Source organism: Monocercomonoides exilis (assembly GCF_001643675.1).
Source record: "Monocercomonoides exilis strain PA203 chromosome Unknown scaffold30-1206723, whole genome shotgun sequence".
Classification (NCBI taxonomy): Eukaryota; Preaxostyla; order Oxymonadida; family Polymastigidae; genus Monocercomonoides; species Monocercomonoides exilis.
This window is the reverse complement of record NW_027150575.1, coordinates 2,090-12,975: the sequence shown is the minus strand read 5'-3', so window position 1 is coordinate 12,975 and position 10,886 is coordinate 2,090. Positions and strand designations below refer to the sequence as shown.

The 10,886-nt window shown below is 31.1% G+C and overlaps 2 protein-coding genes across 2 annotated transcripts; one reads left to right on the top strand and one right to left on the bottom strand.

The window, feature by feature from the left end:
• Positions 1 to 5,432: 5,432 nt before the first annotated feature.
• Positions 5,433 to 5,690, bottom strand: MONOS_7859 (uncharacterized protein; the record flags this gene model as incomplete). The annotated part of the gene is made up of 1 exon (XM_067878217.1): positions 5,433 to 5,690. The coding sequence occupies one exon, from the start codon at positions 5,688 to 5,690 to the stop codon at positions 5,433 to 5,435; it is 258 nt and encodes an 85-aa protein (XP_067725037.1).
• A 1,609-nt stretch (positions 5,691 to 7,299) lies between these two features.
• MONOS_17762 (uncharacterized protein) lies at positions 7,300 to 7,719 on the top strand (the record flags this gene model as incomplete). The annotated part of the gene is made up of 1 exon (XM_067870714.1): positions 7,300 to 7,719. The coding sequence occupies one exon, from the start codon at positions 7,300 to 7,302 to the stop codon at positions 7,717 to 7,719; it is 420 nt and encodes a 139-aa protein (XP_067725036.1).
• Positions 7,720 to 10,886: the final 3,167 nt, after the last annotated feature.

Below are 10,886 nucleotides of genomic sequence, written 5' to 3'. Positions count from 1 at the left end.
TTTCAAAATAAAAGCAATTATTTATGTATCGTTTGTATGTATAAACGAAAAGTTCTCAAATTTCTTTTTTCTCTTTTTAAATTTGGTGCGTTCCATTTTTGTATGTTTTAATTCATAATATGTTAACATAAATAAATCTCGGAATATCCTTTCTTTTCACTTTAAAAATTAGGTTGAAATTTTCATCGTAATAGTTAAAATTTCTATATTTGGATATTTCTGTTTAGGACTTTGTCTTTTTAATTTTTAACAATCTAATTTTTCTTCACTTTTCTTTCTTTCTTTTACACATTTTGAATTCACTCTTTTAAGTTTAAGCTGTTTTTGAATAAAATTTCAAAAAAACATAAAGAAATTTTTTCTAAGGAACTTTTGAAATTAAATGCAAAAATTTAGGAAATGGATCCTAAAGGAGGGAATAATTGCTAATAAATGTCTTGATTGAAAATTGTTTCAAAGAACGATCTGCGCAAATCATAAGAATCAAAGAAAGAAAGAAAGAAAGAAAAAACTTTTTTGTTTGTATTTGTTGAGTTTGGTGCAATTTCTTTTTCATCTTTATTTATTTATTTATTTATTTATTTATTTATTTATTTATTTAGTATATTAAAAAATATAATATGGGTAATAATTTTTGAAAAGTCGCAAATGTTTAATTTTCATTTAAATCAAAAATTTCATATTTTGCTAACATTTCTGTTTCCACTCACGAATCTTATTTGGAATTAATGAAATAACATTATCCAGAAATATACTCCTTGTTGGTGAAGTTTGGTGTATGTTAATTAAAATTTGAGCAAAAATGAAAATTTTTATTAATTTGAAAATTAAACATTTGCGACTTTTCAAAAATTATTACCCATATATATTTTAAAAAAAAATTTTTTTTTTTTTATGAGGAATTTGAAAAAAGATAGAAAAAAGTAATACAGAAGTCAAAAATGAAAAAAACGTCTATGCTTCTTGATTTCATAGTTCTTTTCTGTGTTTTTAAAGTCAAAGATGTTTTTAACAACTTTTAGATTCACAGCATATAACGAATTGGGGAAAATATGAACTTTCAAGTTTTTTTTTCACATAGAACAAAAAAAATTGTTCTACTCATAACAATATAAAATATTTTTGGATTTGAAAACAAATAATCTATTCATATCTATGTGTGTGATTCTTTTTGAGATCTTAACTTTTTTTGGTCTTCTGTCTTTTCTCCGATTATGTTTGGGAAAAGAGTCTTTATTCAAGTGCTTAATACAACATAAGTGTTTCAAAAACAAATGTTCAAGCTGAATTGAAAACGATGGACTTTTGAAAATGCATATTCTCTTTTCTATGTTCATTTGTAAATTTTCAAGGGAATTTTTCGAACAGAAAATTTAGAATGGAAAAATTTGACATCAAGAATAATCGCCCAGACACAAGTGTCAACTTTATTATGACAAAATGTTTTATGACCTCTCTTGTGATTAAAGAAATGAAATTATTCAGTTGAAATATTTTGTAAACAAAAAGAAAATCAAAAGTGCATGATTTTTCATAAAAAAAAAAAAAAAAAAAAAATGAAACACCTGACATCACTCAAAATACCGGGCAAGATCGATTTCTCAACAACAGCAAGAGAATTAATTCTGACAATTTTCCTCAAAACACATCTCATCAGTACAAACTCATTTGATAAATGAGACTTTCAAAATAGCTTCATTTGTACTAAGAAAAAAATTAATGATTGAAATCTCGGAGAAACTCAAAATCCTATTTCTCCAAATTTTCAAATATTATTTTTTTTGAGCACAAATGAAGCTGTTTAGAAAGTTTTGTATATCAAATGAGTTTGTATTGATGATGTGTGTTTTGAGGAAAATTATCAGAATTTTTCTTCTTGCAGTTATAGTGAAATCGATCTTGTCCGGTATTTTTTGCGATGTCCAGTATTTTTTGCAACTTCCAGTATTTTTTGCGATATCTGTATTTTGCACACTCCAAATATTAACATGCCTCATTCAACATCTTAAAAAAAAAAAAAAAATCAGAAATATGAAAAATGCAAAGAAAAGAACTGTCTTTGCGAGGTATGACTGAAAAAAGAATACGTGAGTTTATTTTTGATATCATAACTTTTTTCGAAGTATTGATCAAAGAAAGGGTTTTTCATATTTGGTTAAAACTTTCTCATTCAAATGTTATGTGCATTCCATTTATTTTAAAAGACCAATATCAAAGCTGAATCCAAACTGTATTTTCTCTTTTTTGTATTAAAACTTTATTGTTTTCTATTTTATATTTTCAAAGAATGTTTTTAATCGAAAATTAAAGAGTGAATTATAATGATTTCGAAAAGAATCGTACATATAAAGAAAATAAAGAGAGAGAATTTCAGAGAAATGGGAAATAATTGATAGAGAAAGAAAAGGAAGAAATGCAGTTGACAAATGAACAAAAGAAAATGGCAACTACTTAGAGAGAGTTTATTTATAATTTGAAAAATGAATTGAAAAAAGACGAAGTAATAATCCTTACGGATTTCAAGGAAAACTGGTCGCTTCCCATTTCAAATAATGAAACTGGGAGGAGCATTTTTTCCAAGAAACAAATTTCACATTTGTGATTTGTTGATTTTTATGTTTATAATTTTGGAATTTTTAAAAAATGTTTTAATATTTTTTCCGAAATATTATCTCACGATTATCGTTTTGTTTGAGAATGTATTTATTTATTATTAAAATTTGATATTTTTGTTAATGTTGATTCCTTTAAAATTTTTTTTGCGACAATGTACTTCATTTTAAGAAATTCTCGAATTTTATATTTATTATTTTCTGATAATTCTTTTCTTTTTAAAAATAAGCACTTCTCGCTGTCGTTTTTTGCCGAACACCATGGCAAAAACGACTGCGACAGTGAAATTGGTTTTTTAACGAATTTAGTAAATAAAAATTTGGAAAATAAAACAATAAACAATATTATTGATATGATTGATTTTTTCTGTTTTTATTGTAATTCATATTTATTTAATGAAAAAAACAATTTAACAATTTATATATCAAATAATGTCATATATGAATCAGCATCTGCATCTTCTTATTCAGCGTCATCTGCTTCGACAGAATTATTGAATACGAAAAAAGCACAAACAAAACATCATTATTTCGAATCGAGTTTATTCATATAAAAATTTCGAAACATTTGTTAATTTAAAACAAAATAGGATAAAATGAACTTTATAAAAATAAAAATATCTATTTCCATATTAAAAATTTCATCACAAACTTCAATTCTATAATTTTACATTTTTAATTACTTTCAAACAAAAATTATTATTATACAAAAATTAACTTATTATTCCATAAAAATTTTAAAAAAATATAAATTTTATAATCAAAAAACAACAAATATAGAAAAAAATACTTAAATAAAGTTTAATTAGAATTTAAAATATCTTATCTATAAGTTAATGAAAAACATTATAATATATATTCACTTCATAATACTAATATGAAAAATATTAAAATAGAATTATTCTTTTCAATATAAAAAATAATTTATAAATATCAAATAGAAAAATTTTCATATATATCTAGATTTTAGTAATCTCAATAATTATTATTTTCATTCGTTTTTTATAAATGAATAATTATTAATTCTGTTTGCATTAAATATCAAATTATATCTACTACTATTAACAAAAAATAACAAAAATTTGTAATCTTTCATATATTCTATTTTAAAATAAAATCTTTCAAACAAAAAAAGCTTTAATTAAAATATAAGTAAACTGATTTTATATTATTCATTTTTACAATAACAAATTAATTAAAAAAAATATTTTTGTATTTAAATAAAAAAATATTATTTGATTCGTAATTATGAAAATATAATTTATTCTTTATAAACAAACAAATATTTATAATTTTAGAATTTTTTGTTTTGTTTTTTTAAATTTATTTAAAGATGAAAATTTAAAAATTTAATAATCTATATTTTTGATAAAGTAAATATTATAAATAAATATTTTATTTTATAATTATATTAAAATGATTAGAAAAGTGTGAATTTGCGAAAACTTTTCTTGAAGAAAGAAAAAAGAATTGAATAAAATACTAGGACGAACATTTCATTATAAAAATAATGTTACGTTGTTTGTTCTTCATATATAATTTGTTTCACCAGCATTATTTCAAAATGAGAATTTTTGCAAACGAATTATTAATTAAACAAACGAAATTACGAAATTTGTTCAAATAAACAAAAATAAAGACAAAATTAGAATTTTTGCAATAGATATGAAAATCTCTCATATATTTATTAGAATAAAAAATTTTTGAAAAAATAATTCTTTAGCGAAAAATTGAAAGTTTTCAAAAATATTATTCACACACACAAGAAGATTATTCCAATACACAATTTGTGCAAATACATGAGTCAATATGGTTTTAAAACATTTTCGTAATTGTGAACAAAATTTTATTTTTTAAGAATTGATGATTAATTTGCATTCAAAAATTATTTATTTTACAACTCAAAAATTCTCGTTTTATTTGCAAAATTATTATTTTGAATGCAAAGTTTATTATTATAGATAATAACTGTTGTTATTAATATTGTGAAAAAAAAAGGTAAAAAAAATCAAAACTTCATTTAATGGTTGTGCTTAACAAACACTAATGAAAATCAAAAACAAATAAATTAAATAACAGATAGAAAAGTCATGCCGCATTAACATCAATTATTAATCGATGAAATTGAAGCAGTGCTCCTAATAATGACTATTTTTGCTCAAAAAAAAACTAAAAGATTCGCCCGCTGAGGGGGTCGAACCCTCGACCGTTAGATTAAGAGTCTAACGCTCTACCGTACTGAGCTAAGCGGGCTCAACGGCTAGCGTGTCAAATACCCGGGAATAATTCCCTTTCTAATTATTAAAAAAAAATCAAACAAAAATAAATCCCATTTTGAGTTCGAAGCAAAATGTTCTTAGTGATTTTTCTTTCTAATATGAACAAGTTGACTTGAAACAACTTATGATTCAACTGTTCATTTGAATGTTTGTAACATTTTTTCTTTGTTTTATTCACTAACTTCTAATTCTTTGATAATTGCTTTTTCATATTTTTCATTCGATTATTCGATGAATCCAAACTAACGCAAAAACAACAGATGTAATTATTCACCACAATTCATGTGGAAGAATGTACAAATGAGTTTTTATAAAATTCAACAAGTTTGTTATGTTTATTTTGTTTTGACATAAAAATTGAGTTTGTATTTTGTTTTTCTTATTGAATAAAAATATTCGCTTATATGAATGTTTTCGTTGATTTTCTATTACGAATTCTTTCAAGTTATAAGCAATATAAAGTCTGTACTGAAATGTGCTAACGGGGAAGTTGAAAATCCAATATTCAATTATTTCGCCTATGTGATAACAAGTATCTTAATCAATTAACATGTAATTTAACATGACACATCTCAACATCATCCCTCTCAGTAACTGTCCACTCCTCACTGCCCAACACCACTCCGCTGCCTCCATCTGCTCCTCCACTTGCCAAGTCCAACCAGCAACAAAATCTCCACTTTTCCTCTCTACCCATGCCTCCCTCGCACTCACAAACTTCTCCCTCTCCACCCCTCAACCAGCCATCTTCTCCTTCCCCCTCTTCTCCACCCCAAACAATCTCCTCCCACATGCCCATTCCCCAGTCCCTGCCTCCTTCTCCATCTCCCACTCCTCTTTCTCCTCATTCATTCTCTTCTTCCACCTCTTCCTCTTCTTCTTCCATCTGTTCCTCTTCTTCACTCACCCCACCTACCGGCTATGATGAAAGCCCCTCTTCCTTCGCACCTTCTGAACAATCAAACTCACCCGACTCTCCCTCTGCCTTCCTCAGCCCCCTCTCTGCACATAAGTCTCTTTCTGTACGTGCTGCTGCCTCTCCTCTCAGAAGATCCACCGATTCTAATTCGGAAAGTTGGCTGCAGCCAATCCCGCCAACACCTTCAGACAGAATTGAAGGCATTGACGGCACAGTGGCTGTTCTCGAGACACTAAGCGAGATCGACGAAGCACGAAGTCCTGGGTTCAAGGCACGCACAAAACAGTTCGATTATCAATATGAAAAGATCACAACACTCTCTGCGCTTTTAGCAGATAATGGACATTGCAGTGCAGATTAGAACAAGTTATTCTTCTTCATCATCATTCAAGGCATCATTGTCACATGCTTATATACCAATTTGTGCTCTAACCTTTTCTTCACATCAGATTCAAAACTTGTGTGGTATATCCAACAGCTCTCAAAACACAGGTGCATATGCAGCTGCCTCAGCCACAACTGCCCTGCCTCAGTCTGTCCTCCTCTTCTCCCCCATTATCTGCCAGTCTGCCCTCTTCCCTCTCCTCTCTCCACTCACCAAGGACATCGAGCTGCTGATCACTCCAATTCTTTCCTTTGCATCGCAGCAGAAGGAGAGCAGAGCAGACAAAACAGCCAAGCAGCACTGCATGAACACCACAAACAGCAGCCAGCTGCCCTCTCAGCTGCTCAGCAGTACTGGCTAGATGCTCAGTGGTCACCGCATCCGGAAGATCAGCGAGGCAGACAGCGCAGCCCCATTGTCTCTGACGTCGACGACGATGAACGAAGGTTTCATCACCAGCTGCGCCAGAACGTGTTCAGTCTGCTTGTCAATGCAGTCAATCCAATCATGTCTCCACTCGCATTCCACAAGGAAATGACTTCTTTGGCACAAAAGAGGCTGGTGGGGAAAAGCAGTGCTTTGGGTTATCCACAGTCGGCTTCATCGTCTTCTGTATTGCTGGCTCCTGTGATGTAAACTTCTCCTTCATCATCTTCCTCCACCACCTCATCTTCCTCCTCTTCTTCGACAGGCGCGGCTCCTTCTCGTTCAACTTCCACAGCGAAGTTAACAAACTCTTCATCTGACAATACACACCCTCTTCAAAACTCTTCCTCCACGTTGTATGTGCCCTCAGTGAGAGAAGCCATTTTTGTGATGCATCCGAGCACATCCACAATGACTCCATCTTCTTCGAGTAAAGAAAACTACACTTCTGGTATCTCCCTCCTCCTTCTCCCAACAACCACACAGCTTTCCCATTGTCTTTCTTTCTCATTTGTCAAGCATTCCGCATTTAACGCATCTCATCTCACTTATCTCCTCACTCTTCATCCTCCTCTTGTCGACTTTGGGCGCCCGTTTGTTATTGAGCAGTTCACCTCGTACGCCACGCCCAGGTAGCATGTGACTGAGAAGGCATCACTGGAGCGGTGTGGGCAGTCGATGGAAACGCGCATCACAGCCATGCACAGACGAGGCCACGTGTTCAGCATGGCAAGGAGATGTGTGCTCAGAATGGCAAGTGCTGCTTCATCAGACGGAAAAGTCGCATCGGTGGGGATGTCAGCAGCAGCTGTGGTGAGCTTCGTGCAGGCGCTGAGTGAGATTTTGGAAGGTGTAGCTGTTGGTGGGATGAATGTGGCACATGGATCAGAACCGAAGGCGTGCTCTTCTGCTTCTCAACTAATCTCAAAGGCAGCTTTCAACAGAGATGAAAATGAGGATGGAGATACATTGTTGGGAGACAAAGTGCCTTCAGATGATGGGAGATTGTCTGTTCCTGCAAGAGCGCGCTCATCTTTATCTCCTCCTCCACCTCCTCAGCTTCCTTCCCTCAGCTCTTCCGTCAACCAGCTGGCTTAGCAGCATCTTAACCCCTCAAATCTTTCAGTCACAAACCCAGTTTCATGCTCCAACGAAAAGTTGTTTTAATGAAATGTATTTATCATATTTATCTGTGAAAGTTTTTTATAGAAAAATGCAGAAAACCTGAACACTTCTTCAAGTTGAAATATCGAAATAATCGATTGAAATTTTCTTTCAAAAAAAGTTATGATATTTCTATTATGGAAACGAATAAAAGAGCCTTAATCAAGTTATTGTTAATATTCCCCCTTTGCTTTATTTTTGCGATGAGGAAAAAATAGATGAATATTTAGAAAATGAAAATCATCAAGAAGATGCAAGATAGAAGGCTGCCGAAGTAGAGAATGATTCAATGACGCTTGATAACAATGCTGTTGGAATCAATGAAGTCAACAGGGAAGAGATGTTGCTTGAATTGTTGGATGCAATGGAATCGAAGAAGCCAAGGCATGCAGATTTATTTAAGAACGGATTTGTTACGAAAAGCAGTATCTATCGTGCTGCAAAGGCAAGGAAGGAAGGGACATCTGCAGAATAAAACGACGCCCAATTCTGAACAGGCGAAACAAATCTTCATTCTTCTCAAACATTAAAGATTAAATACAACCTGGTGACTTTCCGTGCGCATAACATGTGAGACATAGTTGGATTTTTCTTTCTTTTTTTTAAAAGTTTTGGATTTGTATCTTTTTGTTTGTATTTAAAAAGCAATAGACGTAGAAGCTGAATTTCAACACAAGTCAACTCCAAATTTTTAAGTGTACTGCACTTGGCAATATTCTTTTATCAATTCGAATGAGTACCTTCACTTGGTCCATCTTATCCATTTGTCAGTTGAGAGAGCTACTCATTCAACAAGTAATGCCTTTTTCTTGGTTTGAAAAAAAGACAGACATTTATTTGATGAGCATCAGAACAAATCGGAATTAATTTATAATTTGGATGAAGTGTCTTCATTTGCATCTGATGTCAAGCCCTTTTTTGTAATCAGCTTTAAATGATCAAAAATTAAAGAAAAGCCTAAGTCTTTTCTTGCCCTTAGGTGAAAATTCTGTACACAATTTATGTTATTTGAATATTTTCAACTGTTTTTTTATAAGGGATTGGTGAGAAATTGTTTATTGTTTCCAAAAATTATACGCTTTATGTTTTAAATCATTGTTTTTTTTTCTTTCTGTTTTGATACATGTTATTTTTCAAGTTTCATTTTCAATCAAGTTGGAATTCAAATTATTATTTTGAAACGTTTATTTTTTAATGAATGAGATAGAAATAAATTTATTTATTTTATTTTTCAAAAATTTTCTAATTTTTTGAAACAATGCGATGTTTGAAATTTTTTTATTAATAATAAAAGCATTTCCATGTCAATTGGTTAATAAGACATTAAAAATACTCTTCAGAAAAAAAAATAAAATAAAAAATAATCGAGTTCCGGGTTTATGACACGTCCCGGATTTTTTACACACTAGCTAGCTGAACTTTTCTGAATTTATCTTATCAATACGTATTGCATTAGTTAATTCGTATTCTTTCCTTTATTTCCGTTTTGAGTCTATCAAAACGGTTTTCTGTCAATCTTTTTTGATCTTCAGAAAATTTTTAATATGTTTTTATCTGATCATAATTTTTTGTATCTTTATAATTTCTTATGAAATACAATGATCAAAGTTTTGAAACGCTGGAATCAGTAATTATAATTTATTAACGACACATTTATGAAGTGTTTGATTATCATCTTTCACTCTGATTCTGTGACATTTTTATCTCTAATGTTTTCGTTTTTGAAGATGTGAGAGTTTTGTAATTTAAAAACGGATTGAATATGTTTTCCCCATATAACTCTGAAGCTTTCCATTTATTGTTAATTGCGATTTTTGTGTTTTTCACAAAAAAATTTTCATATCAATAATGTTTGTTATGCTTTTTATGAAAACAACAAAACAAGAGTTTTTTCTATGACGAAATTTATTGTTTTTTTATTTTTAACAAGAAAAAAATGAAAAGTTTCAAAACTGTTCATTGTTATATAATTTTTGAGGTGTCTGAACAATAGAGGAAAAATAATAATAAAAAACAGTTCTAATGTTGACAATTCAGTAAAAACTGAAGGGGTGTTTGATTAGGTTTTCTGGTTGAATTTTGTGTTGAAGATGACGAAGCGGATGAGGAAGATGATGGAATTAAAGGAAACTGTTGTGATGAAGGTGGAAAAAGTGTGCTAACAGGTTTCCATTGATTTTGGATAAACCATGACAAAGAATTATCAGCATTTTGAGGCTGAATGTTGTGCTCGTCCCTTCCCCTACTCAGTAAGTCTGATCTCTGCTGCTCTCTTTGGATCATAACTTTCTCTTGTTCATTTTCTCTTCTTTCTTTGGCTTTTAATATTGCGTATGTCTCATCTGAGCTATCTAAAATAAAATTAAATATTAATATGGGCAACGAGAAGGAAAAAAGTCAATAAATCAGAAAATAAATGCAATATGGGTATTTAAGTGTTCAAAAAACTTGTTGATTCTGCAGTTAAAGACGTAATTGTGGGAGTTAATGAATCTTTTGGATTAAGTTTGTTTCTTAATCTGGCTAGGTATCTTTCATTTGTAAGGCTCTTTGCTTCCTGTTTTCGAAGATAATCGCTTATCATTCCATCCAAAAATCTTGAATTTGCTTGTGAGTCATTCGCAGTGAGTGGATTATGAAGAATATGAAAATTAGTTAGGCAGCAAGCCACATTAAAATAGTCAGCTATTCGATCAATTTCGAATATCCATGGTTTGCGAAAGATGGAGAAGAGTGTTTTCATCCTTCCAAAGAACCTTTCAACTATTACACGATGGGAAGCAAGCTCCTGTGTGCCAACGGGCTTTGTTATGATAGCGTCAAGGTCTGGTCTGGCACCAATATATGCAGAATCAGCTAGAATTTTAGAGCCCTCCAGTTTTGATTCAAACAATGGATAATGCTCTTTGAATATAACATAGTCATGCGTGGAGCCTGAGTAAATAGCGCTAATGGTGCTTGCTGTGCCAACCTTTGGGTTAACACCCACTTCTGCCTTGACACAGTAAATGTGGTGTTTTCCACTAAAAACTTTTTTCCATATTCCAATCGACCCCCTGTCCGATTAGTCGGAATCATAGTGCAATCAAGCACTATTCCAA